Source organism: Notothenia coriiceps, unplaced genomic scaffold, assembly GCF_000735185.1.
Source record: "Notothenia coriiceps isolate Sejong01 unplaced genomic scaffold, NC01 NC01_scaffold00011181, whole genome shotgun sequence".
NCBI lineage: Eukaryota > Metazoa > Chordata > Actinopteri > Perciformes > Nototheniidae > Notothenia > Notothenia coriiceps.
In genome coordinates this window covers 183,755-195,892 of record NW_011343882.1, presented here as the reverse complement: position 1 = coordinate 195,892, position 12,138 = coordinate 183,755, and the positions used below count along the sequence as shown (strand labels likewise).

General features: G+C 43.2%; 2 protein-coding genes across 2 annotated transcripts in view; both read right to left on the bottom strand.

The window, feature by feature from the left end:
* Positions 1–11,750, bottom strand: part of LOC104946525 (glutamate receptor ionotropic, NMDA 2C-like) — a gene marked incomplete at its 3' end in the record, with an annotated part of 28,447 nt that extends 16,697 nt beyond the window's left edge. Inside the window, exons 1-3 of the mRNA XM_010772370.1 lie at positions 11,712–11,750; positions 10,942–11,313; positions 10,105–10,203 (exon numbers count right to left, since the gene is read on the bottom strand). Coding sequence (XP_010770672.1) covers positions 10,105–10,203; positions 10,942–11,313; positions 11,712–11,750 — 510 coding nt within the window. The remainder of the gene's footprint in view (positions 1–10,104; positions 10,204–10,941; positions 11,314–11,711) is intronic.
* Positions 2,890–8,006, bottom strand: LOC104946521 (homeobox-containing protein 1). The gene is made up of 4 exons (XM_010772366.1): positions 7,750–8,006; positions 4,647–5,150; positions 3,180–3,265; positions 2,890–3,077 (listed from the first exon to the last, which is right to left on the bottom strand). The coding sequence occupies exons 1-4, from the start codon at positions 8,004–8,006 to the stop codon at positions 2,917–2,919; spliced, it is 1,008 nt and encodes a 335-aa protein (XP_010770668.1). The 3' UTR covers positions 2,890–2,916.
* Positions 11,751–12,138: the final 388 nt, after the last annotated feature.

The following is a 12,138-nucleotide window of genomic DNA, read 5'->3' as shown; positions in this document are numbered from 1 at the left end:
GCCCTAAACGTATTTGTCCTACAACTAACCGACTACCGGTTCGTAGCTCCGGAGTTTTTCAACTTGTAACAAGTTGAAGAACACGGCTACTCTACCCGAGGCACTACGAACGTTTCGGTACAGGTACGAGGGTGTTACGTCCAAGGCCGCTTCTCTAATTTTTAGAAAGATGCAGTGGGGAAGTTCACTACCCCGCTTCGCAACTTTCGTAAAAAGCTACGCGGACATCCACATCTGCCGGCGCCTCAAAGACTTGCGGAGTTACTGTTTAGACTTTGCAACCTGAAATTAAGTTCAAATAATACCAATTTATATAAGTGTATGACATAATCCAAAATTCACCTTTCGTGTATTATAATTTAAATTTAATTTTTCAGAACTTCCAAGTTGAAGTTATTATTAATCCTGATTGGATTAATGTCAAAACACCTTAAACAACTGCATTAGGTAGAATTAACTTCAGTTGCAAAGCAAAAAAGTCCCGACTGAAATTCTTTTTTAGACTCAAAAAGGCTGATGGTGTGTTATCCCTCTCGGACAAAATAGACGAACTTTTGTGCAACAGTAACGTAACAGCGCAGTTTCAGAGGAAAGTCATCCTGGCACATGACATGAAATCGAGTAACGCATAAGTATCGGACACTACAGATGTACGATGAGTCTCCTCAAACGACTTTGGTTCAATACCCGGTAGACCTGTCGAATGTCTAAACTAATTCAACATTAGTTTTCAGAGACAGCCCCATCAAGACGAAAAAATACCGCGTAAAAGCTTCTTAAGGGGGGACCGCCTGTCTTTTATTCTTTCGGCAAAAGGACACTAACTTGTTATTCACCAGACAAATTCACATCTCGTTGTGCTCCTTTACATGCTAGTCGTGTCCTCTTGAGCGACATAGGACGACACAAGGGGGACTTCCTACGAGATTAGTCTCAGAACTGAAATTAACACAAGTAACCCGGAGCTACGAGAATTTATTTACAGTCCCTACATTACTTAATGAGAAACACAGGAGGTTAGAGGATACACACTTCACACGAGCGAATTTCTCGGACACTGTTGTTTTTTTTTTTGCTTGTTTTTTTTTTTTTTTTTGTTTTTTACAAGGGGGTAGTAGGTTTGGTAGTTAAACCATATAACAAGGGAACTTTGGTCAATGACTTGAACTAAAACCTATAAACATGAAACTATGTAATAGGACACAAAAGCCCAAAGTTTAAGGGCCGGTTAATACCGACAGGTTTACGCGAGGTCTACGTGGCAGTCCGAGGGCTAGACGTACATTTGCGTGTATACCGCGTGGTCGTCGTCTCGAGTGGTCGCTACTGGTCAATATTAAAAACTTTGAACAACCTCTCGAGTATACTCCGACTTCCTAGCCAAATACCAACATAGACAATACATATCAAATCCTTAATCCACAAGTTATACCACCGTGATGCCGTACATTCGGGTCACCACCTGACCTGATTTTAGTCGGGGCCCTGAAAGCTGGCCGGGTGAAGGAGCCTGTGACATTTAACAGTTGACCCCCATCCCCCCTACACGACACGAGAAGCGGCCGGGTGAAGCCATGCCGGGTAGCCCAAGCAGGCTACCGTCAAGGCGTTACGTGGGTCGGTCGGGGTGCCATTTGACAGTTGCCACCCCCCGGAGCGACCCGTGCCCCAACCTAGGAATCACAGGTCTAGCCTCAGCCTTATTTTATTAATTAGTATTAGGCACGTAAAAGTAGTAATTAAAGGGTTGTAACACCATTTTTTTGTGTGCAAATAGGTACACCACATATTGATGTTGTTAGTAGATGCATAAATTACAGTAGTATACAAGCGGGCTTAACTGTACTTTCGTGATTATTTACATCAAATAGTGAACTCAAATGTTGATGAGGTTTTTTATAGCTAACACAAAAAGTATAGTGTAGGCTGCCCTCTTAAGTCGTCGAAACTGTGGCTAAAAGAGCGATTAAAATTAGTAGTAGAAGTGGTGCTATAACATACAGATACAAGGTGCTGAACTGTACTTCGACTGTTATACTTAAGCATCAGGTTGAAGTAATTTGCAATAATTGCACGATTAAGGTCATTAATGTTAAAGGATCGGTAGCTGTTTGTGTGAAAAGGTGTACAAATCCGAGAGAGCGCGTGTCATTCGTAAGGCGTAACTGCAGGAGAGGGCCGAAGGGGTTTTGAACGCTTTTACTGCAGCTTTTAAAGGGCGCTCCAAGCTTTAATAACTATAAATAGCCTTGTCATGCGTGGAAGAAAAAAGTTGCGACGCCAAGGCTCTACTGTCTACGGCGTTATAAAGTAACGTGTGTGTCAACAACCCCTCCGACAGTGTCCGAGATAATTCCCATTGTAACAGCGCAGCCAATCAAACCGCGTGCAAGCTGGGAGAGCCAGACCGCAGTTCATTTCCTCATATTCCAAACGAGATATTACGGTAGCAAATCACCCGGTTCTTTACGACCAGAACTATTTACCGGGATACAAACCGGAGGAACCAGGCATGGAGGGAGGTGGCAGAGACAGTGGGTGAAACTGGTAGGTTTTCGCCTGTTTGGAGAGTTTATATCCAGTTTACTTCGTTTTAACATTGCTATTGCTTTGTATTTCGGGGGCGGGAGATTCATGTGATTGGTTGTTGGTCGCGTTGCTCGCAAAAAATCGCCAAGCTTCAGACACGCCCAGCTTCAAGACTTTTTGATGCCTGTAGTGTAGACGGGCCGTGGGGTTGTTGAAGTCCAGCATTCGGTGGAGCTGGTTAAGATTTCACAAAACTTTATGAGGTTAGTAGAAAGCAATACTATTAACTTTGAATAAAAACTTCAAATCAATATTATTTCTTTCAACTAAACTCATAGAGTTATGTGAATTTTTTTGACATAATACTTTTAATAGTAGTAGTACAAGTCAACGCTTCAGTGTTTCCAGTGCAGGTGTGATGGTGCGGGCTGTGTTACCGGGGTTGCTCTTCTCCAGCTGGTACCAACGGAAGAAGGCTCGTTTCTTCTGCTCGCTGAGGTCCGAGCCCTGCTGCAGCAGCCAGTGGGAGATCCGGCTCTGACTGATCCCTGGAGGAAGAGGAACGGAGCCACATCTGTATCGAATGCTGGCATAACAACTGTATGTGATTCAATTGGCCCGTTTGAGATCCGGGTGAAGGCGATACTCACCCGTTACCTGAGCGACCACGGCCTGGGAGATCCGCCTGTTGGCCAGGAAAGACTTAATCTCTTCTTTGATCACAGCACTGTCCCTCCTGTGAGCAGACATGGGAATCTACTGTTTACCAAGTACAATAAATGTTTACATCTCTGGCAGGCTGACATTACAAATATGGCACAAGATAACAGTCACTATACTGAAACCAGCTGTAAATCTGCCCTATATACACACAGTATGTAAATGGCAGCAGCTGTTGAGCTGAATATGTGCCGGAATCAGAGGCCCATCCTGCTATTACAGTCTCTGCTTTCTGGCATGATTTCATCTTCACACGCCCTCAAATCAATACCACTCTGATTGCTGCTGTCTCACTGCAGACTACAGATGAGAGACACGAGTGAGTGTGTGAGTGTGTGTGTACAGTGCTGTATGTGTGAGTGTGTGTAGGCATTTATCCTTGGATCACATTTAGGTCGAGTGAGAGCTACAAGCAGACTTTTTCAACCGCCATGCTGTTTGCATCAGAATCTGATTACTTTATAAATCCCGGAAAATGGGTTTTGTAATAATCGCTCCATTTTAGATTTAAAAAAAAGAGTAAGAACAAGTAAGTATGTAAGCACATAACAACACATTACAATATTTGTATTAGGAAATAACAAGACATTAAAGCTGAATTGATAAGCTTAGGACCTTCTTTCTGCTGAAGCTCTCTACTGTATATAAATGTCAGTTTATTCGCCGTTTAAACTGTTAAAACACAGAAGAGTAACATCACAAGACCTAATCAACTGAAATGGGACTCCTTGATAAGATATCTGCAAGCTATTCGAACGTTTCAAGGCAACCAGCTATCAGTGGGTTCAAAAACAAAACATATATTGGAGTTCTGCCTCTCTTAAATTCAGCCAGCAACAAGTAGGGGATTCCTGGCAGTCAAGGTAAACACTGCAAATCCATGAGGGATCGAGTTGCCTAGGACAATCAAGTTTATGCACCAAAGAAATACACTGGCAGGACATTCTACAGTTGAAAAATGAATGAGATCATTTGTTTAAAAAAGGTAAATAAGCTGGCGAAACACATTTCTTCCCCTAACTTAAACGAGGCGATAACTGTGATGATATTTAGTCAGTTTGGACTCAATTGTAGAATGTAGGGCATCCAAAACAAAAATCAATTGTTGATCAAAAAGAGACTTCTGGGTTTTTTCTTTGAATACTATTACTACAAAAATATCCAGAACTTAGTCTTAAAAAAATATATATGTTGACTAAATATAATAAAAAACAAACAAGGTCATTTTAACACAGGACCCTAGACTAAATAACAAATAGCTGACAAAATTGACATCACTTGTCATTACTCTCTGTTGGACAAACTATAAAAAGGGGACACTGTCTCAAAACAGATCTGATATCATTTATCTGCTGACTGTACACCCATACATCTGCACTGAGCTGATGGTGCCTTACCTCATCAAGTCCTCCACCTTGTCATCTACATCTATGTCCTCCTCACTGGTCTCAAACCCGTATCCCGGTGCCGTCACGCTGCCACTGACTACAGCGAGAGGAAACCGGGGCGGGGACAGCTTCCCATTGGTGACCGCCACCAGGCCGTTCTGGACTACTGCTGCCATGGCGACGGGTGAGGCTACTGGAATGGGTAGAGGCGGGGAGGTTGTGTCGAAGTTGGTACTGGGCGACAGTGTGAGTCGGCTGTTGGGGAAATTTGTCTGTGTGGCGATGGAAGACATGGAGGAAGAGGCGACGACGGCACTGGAAGAGGACAAGGAAGACGAGGCAGGCATGTAAGGAGCTTTGTGGGTGAGCTTGTGTCCATGTTGCCGCTCCAGGTGGTCCAGGGTGTCCAGGGCGTGGAGGACCTCCGCCCGAGTGATGCCCGTCCTCCGGAGCCTCTGGAGGAGGTCGATCTGCTCAATGGTGAAACGAGGCTCCTCACACTGCTGGAACATCCTGGAGGAAGAATCACAAGAGCATTATTAGTAAGGTAAAATTATACTTTGCTTTACTACACACTATCCAGCAGTATTTCTCTGCAAACAGAATAATTATATACACAATTTCACTGTCTCTCTTTTTTATGTAATATAAACTAAGTATAATTCCCAAGAAAAAAATTCATGGAGCATTGTTCTTATAATGTATCCGTATAAATAGGACCTAAGGGCTCAAAACTAACCTTTAAGAAGGGCATAGTCTTGCTTGCCGAAACTGAAAATATGGTGGCCATTTTTGGTCACCTTTTTTCACGATGCAGTTTACGTCAGCTTAACATTGATTGTGAGATACAAAAAACAAAAGCTTCATAGTACCTCATTAAATTCTTTGTAATTTGTGTTTTATTTTTGCAGATTTAAAATCTCTAGTGTTCTCTGCTCACCTTTCCACTCTATCAAACTAAATTATCTCTAAAACTGACGCATGCAATGTACAAAGCAAGTGCAGCATTGTCTGGCTCTGGTTATGACCGTAAGAGAAATATTTAAACATCATACTGCATGTATGATGTATGATTTTTTTGGAAGGCACATTACAGGCATCAGATACAGTGAAATCCTGCTTTAAAAAGGTATTCTGTAGATTTTTGAACGCTAAAGGTGCTAGTGGCCATGTTGTAGTCCTTCTTGTGTTTGTAGTTTGCACAAAAGCGGCGTTATTCACCCCCTTTTCCAACTCTGTGGCAATGCATCAACAAAGACAGTGATAAAAAAGACAGATAGCGAGATAACGTGGATGTAAACAATGCACTCAGCCCTTACAGTACACCTCAAGGACACACATTGCATGTCAGGAAACACTCAGTGTATCCATGATTCAGTTACTGTTGGGAACGGGGAGTACGTTTTGACACAAGAGGCCACACAGCAGCACTGATTTTGTTTCATTTCTAAAAACCAATTGACATAATTATAGTTGCTGAGCTGATTAAGAAAAGGACCGACCAAAGGACTGTTCGGGGTCACATTCATTTTATAAAGCAGACTAGATAAGACATTATTGTCCAACATGGTAATGCTTAATTTGTCTGCATCGTGGGAAATGCACTGGCTTTTGTACAACATCACGTCCAGAATGCTTTGTTTTTTGTGCATCATTGGTACACAATTTGAGTTCAACGCAGCAAAGTTGAACTCAATCAATGACAAAGAAAACTAAAATAAATAAACTAAAGAATGCAAATACATTGAGTGGCAATAGCACACAGCCTGGTGGCAATACATATTTTTCAGTGTTTCCCCTATATACAAATAGTGGCGGCGCAAAGAGAATATGTTTTTTTTTACTTTTTCTTTTCTTTCTTAAAATAATAATAAGTGGCGACCCTTTATCATTTTTGATTGTTTGTTATGTGGATTTGTAGTATTTGTGTTACTGTATGTTCAATAAAGGTGTATTTTTGCTAAATCTTGAGACATTGCCACTGTATGTACTAGGCAGGGCCAATTTCTGGCATAGGCGACACAGGCGGTCGCCCAGGGCGCCAGATCTGGGCGGCGCTGCACTGGTAAAAAGGGAAAAAACATTTTTGACCGTTGGCGCTCGTCCTAATGTTCGGCCTTGATGTAACAACATTCAGAATTAAGTAAATGTAACACCCTTTTCACCCCGGTTACACGTTTAATTTGCCCTGTACGGTGGGCGCTGTAAGTGATGAAAGCGGGGGATGTTGGCTTATCAAGTGCCCGCAGCTCACAGCCAAAGTGCGGAAAAGAGCTCTCCTGTCAGAGGCTCAGTGAGGTAAAGGACTCTCTGAGTGTTTAGATAGTTAATTTTAGTCGAAGTTATCTCAGTGGGTCTCAAACGTTTTGACCACAAATTATGTAAACACATATTTCCAAGGCCATTTTCGTTCCTACCCTCACCTATGGTCATGAAGGATGGGTCATGACCGAAAGAACGAGATCGCGGGTACAAGCGGCCGAGATGGGTTTTCTCCGCAGGGTGGCTGGTGTCTCCCTTAGGGATAAGGTGAGAAGTTCGGTCATCAGGGAGGGACTCGGAGTTGAGCCGCTCCTCCTTCGCGTCGAAAGGAGCCAGTTGAGGTGGTTCGGGCACCTAGTTAGGATGCCACCTGGGCGCCTCCCTAGGGAGGTGTTCCAGGCACGTCCAGCTGGGAAGAGACCAAGGGGTAGACCGAGAACCAGATGGAGGGATTATATATCTTCGCTGGCCTGGGAGCGCCTTGGGATCCCACAGTCAGAGCTGGTTGATGTGGCCAGGGAAAAGAAAGTTTGGGGCTCTCTGCTGGAACTGCTACCTCCGCGACCCGACCACGGATAAGCGGGAGAAGATGGATGGATGGATGGATATTGTGAAAATTATGATTCGAAAATATATCATATAGTACTATTACNNNGCTGGCTCAAGCAGGGACAATATCTTGCATATTATCTGGGTGTAGAATTTAAAGCTTGGCTTTAAAATTCTGCTCAGCAAGCCTGCTGCCTCCATCCTCAAGTCAGCTGGAAATGATGCAGAGTTTTCAACATGTAGGAGTAGTTCAACTATATCCTGAAAAGATTTCAGAATAATCTGAACAGTGGCCAGGTGCCCTGTCCAGCGCTGTTCGAGTAAACGCTTCAGCGTGTTTCCCTGGTAATGTGCAGCAACGGTGGGCTTTCGTGTGAACTTGTAGAGGACATTACAGATGTTGAAAAAATCCTCAATGGCTCTCTCACCGGACATGGCGTGAACAACGACCAAGTGCAGCTGGTGGTTGAAGCAGTGCACATGGGATTTCTCTGCCCAGTTCATCTTGAAGGAGTATTTGAACCCCACCGTGTCTCCCCGACATAAGACTTGCCCCATCGTATACCTGGCTGAGAATTTTGTCTGTGCTCAGGCCAACTTTGCGTATTTCATCAATGAGTGTCTGTGTGAGGGTTTTTGCATCACCTGCAACTGCTGTGGCGATTGTCAAGACCCTTTCTTTTATGACATAGTTCTCATCAACAAAACGCAGTACAATTGAAATGTTTTCACAGCCTGTTGGGTCTCGGGTTCCATCCATTTTGACAGTGTAAAAGGAGTCGCCTATTTCCTCAACAATATGCTCCGTTACAAGTTTGCTCATCAGGTCAATTATGTCGTTTTGTATATCATGGCTTATGTAGGTAGCATTTTTGGGAATGGTGGGGGCAATTTCCACGAGTTCTGGGTCTTTTTCGATGGTATACTCAAACAATGACAAAAATAACCCACTGCCAGACTTGGACATACACTCTAAAGAGTTGTGGTCACCTCGGAAAGGAAGATTGCTGGTAGAGAGAAAAGTCACAATGTCAATAATGGAGCCCACGTAATATCTGTTAAGAGCCAGCTGATCTTTGTTGACAAGAGTTGTGATTTCCTGACCAGTCTCGATGCGCATTTGTTTTTCTCTCCATAATTTTCTCTGTAGAGCTGTGTTTGCTAAGAGCCTTAAACTTTCTGCATGGGAAACGGTACGCAGCATCGCCTTTCACAGAGTATTCAAGCCAGGGTCGGTTTTGGTACCATGAGCTGGCAAAACTACGTTTTTTCCCGGAGAACAGCCGAGATGGAAAACTATCCAGGACTACCTGTTTTGGTGTGTCCACGCCAAGGTCCTCTAGAACTATAAAACTAAAATCTCCAAGATCAAGAGCGTTTAGAATGGGAGCTGGGCCTGGGCTGCTAAAGGATGAACTGCTGCTGCCCGGCTCCGAAGAGGCTGCGTCTGAATCGGGTCCTGGTGGAGGAGAAGGTAGAAGAGATGGCGGGGGACACGTCAAGTTGCCAGCATCTGGTGCTGAGTTGCCAGTGCCACAATCCTTTTGTGAGCTCTTTTTGTTCGTGAACCACTTCCTGATATCCATTGTTGCGATACATATAAAAAAGGATAATAGCCATTGGCCAAACTAACCTAGCCAGAGTAAACTGACAGGCTGCTGTGACACATCTCACTTAAAAACAAAACACACACACGACTCAATCCCGCGAAAAACCAGTTTCGCGCGCAGAGATTAATTCAGAATTTCATAGCAAAATACAAAAATGATATTATACGAATGTTTCAACATAGTTTAATACAAAAATAAATGGTATGACAAAGCCCTACAAATAACAACAATAAACATAATAATAAAAAAATATATATATATATATTTGATTATAATTTAAAAAATGTATCAGCCCTGATTTCTCATTGGGCCCGCCCATGACGCCGGGTCTGCCTGGAACACATCCTTCTCGGGGTGTAGATGACCTTGAGCCATAAGCGACAACAAATGTGATTCAGTGTCCTTCAGCTGTTTAGTCTATCTATTGAAGAATGTTGATTATTACAAACCTGGAGCTACAGGAGGGTTCTTCAGAATTGATTGTGGCATCTCAACCGCGTGGTCGGATCGTGGCCCGTGACATGTCTTGTGAATTCTCCGGCCGAAGCTCCTAAATAAACCGTCAGTGTTTGCCATCAAAGCTCCAGCTCTCCTCGTGTCTCTCTGAGTGTTGACTCCAATTGCTTCAGAGGTTTCCCCCACAATCGCTGATAATTCACTCATCTGTATTGCTCATATCCAAATATTTGCATTCAGTGAGTTGCTTGCCAAAATAGGTTTCACCTCTCTGACCTACTTAAGTTGTTGTAAGCTGAATGATGCCGGTTGGAAGAATTCTGAGTAAGACAGGAGGCTCTGCTGCTGCTGACAGGGTTTAGACTGCAGATTGTTGTTCATCATTACTACGATCTGCTTTTCTTACTTCCTAAATTGCTAATTATACTGTTTGTGAAAAATGTTGTATTAAAACCTCTAGGACACACATTGTATTTGTTGTGTGGCATCACTGTGACATAGCAGGAAGGAAAACTACTCTAGCTCTGTTTCCAGCTCCAGGGTGGTGATGGGTCAATGCTGAAGTGATGGGCTCATTATTTTGACAGTACCTTGAATGGTATGACAACTGCAGAGCCGCCACTGATGCCAACGATTGGCAGAGCTGTCTGAGTGGAGAGGAAGTCCAGGATCTGTGCCACTTCTGCTACCTGGAGATGAAACAGACAGATTTAGTATTTGCCTAAAGAATGATGTTGTTTTTCCTGCACCAGTGATACAGCACAAATTCAATCAGTTTGAACAGTTAGATTAAATTCAGAAATGTACATGTTTGCCAAAGTGAAACAACCAGTCAAACCAATGGTTTTCCAATGCAACCATTCATGCCAAAGGTGAGACACTGTTAAACTAATCTAGGTAGTTAGGCCATCCAGTTATTTAAGCCGGCCCGGCTAAAATGATTGGTTGTGCTTTTTACAGCGCTACGGCTTCCACAGATGACATTTTTTTATGTATTTATTGTCAAAGCATTTAATCTATTCATTGCTATCGGGATGTTAAGAGCATTCCATGGAATATAACAAAAAGTTTTTCTGAAATAAATTACATACCCCACCTTTAAGTAATTTAAAAGACTATTTATTCATTTATTTTAACTGACAATACTTAGTAGGAGGACTGTTTAGGGTTCTAATAACTGTTACGATTTCATATCACTTCCTCCCTTTACAATCAAACCATACAAGCAACATCATTTACTTTGAGCAAACACCTACATTCTTGGAATCTTAATTAGTACTTATTTTTTAACTAGACAGCATGCCTTTTTAAATAAAAATGTTGTCTTGTGCAGCTTTAAGTAACTTGGCTGTGGGTGACTAAACAATGTGACACTGTATGGAATGTTTTATCAGAAAAAAAACACAATTGCATAAATGCATTTTTACCTGAGTGTCGTCACCAACACCCACATCATCCTCAAACACGACTCCGTGCAGCTTCTCCGTTGCCATGGTATCGCAGAGGCGAGTCAGCAGGTCACGGGGGTTAGTGTCGTTGACCAGCACGGTCACTGGGCTGACCACCACGGGCATGTCCACAAAGTTCTCCCCGCTGAGACGACCTCTGACCTCATTCTGGTAGCTGGAGCCGCTGAACACCACCGCCACGTTGATTGACTGCTGGAGGAGGAGGGGCCGGGCCTGCAGGGGGGGTAGGGAGGAGATGAGGAGGAGGAGAGGAGGAGGAGGAGGAAGAGAGGAGGCCAAGGAGAGGGAGGAGGCTGACCCCTGGGAATGGCCATGTTGGCAGCTTACTACCTGGAAAGGAGGGGTAGAATATGGGTGAGAGAGGATGAGAGAACAGAAGGAGAGAGCAAAAGTCAGACACACAAGCTACTTTACTTCATGATCTTTTTGACATGATTCACGATTATCCGTAAGTATCTGTCCCTTATTTTTACCTCCTGGCCTCCTCTCTGACCCTTTTTGTATGACACTATTAGCCCTACAAACTGTGTGTGTCTGTGTGTGTTTGCGTGTGTGTGCATGCATTAGCGACAGTGTTTGCAAGTATGCATGCATGTAATCCCCCTTAATCCAGCCCCCAGTGTCATGACTGTAATCATCTCTCCATCTCTACACATTTTGGATTCAGCGCATACACACACACACACATACACACACACACACACATGCACTCACACAAACCCACACACGCAGGATGCCAAAACTGCCTCACAGGTCTCCACCCTCATCACTGGGATTACATTATATTACATTACTTCAGCCTCACATCAAGTGGGCTGATGTCATCGTTCTGTCCGAAAATACTTTTTAAAAAACCTTAAATTCCTCCTCCTTCTAAACAGAAACCTGTAACAGTCATTTTGGTTTCCATTATGATGTATATTATAGTTTTGCCTTATAATTCCAACTAACTGTTATTCTACGGACGAAAAGTTTATTATTCCGCCGACTTATTTTGCCGTGCTTCTCCTCCCGCATTGAACATCGCAGAAACTCCGTTCAAACATCAAAACGTTCAACTCGGTCGGGAATCGATGGCTATTACTTTTCTCATTCATAACTTTCATAATTCCAGAGATACATCCCATAATTCATCAAATTTTCAACATTGAAGTC

Coding starts and splice junctions, on each gene's coding strand:
- LOC104946521 (XM_010772366.1), bottom strand. CDS start 8,006: ATGGGGCAAGTCTTATGTCGGGGAGACACGGTGGGGTTCAAATACTCC. Junction 5,151..7,749: donor CTCGAACAGCGCTGGACAGG/GCACCTGGCCAC, acceptor TTCTTCCTCCAG/GATGTTCCAGCAGTGTGAGG. Junction 3,078..3,179: donor CGTGGTCGCTCAGGTAACGG/GTGAGTATCGCC, acceptor CTCTTCCTCCAG/GGATCAGTCAGAGCCGGATC.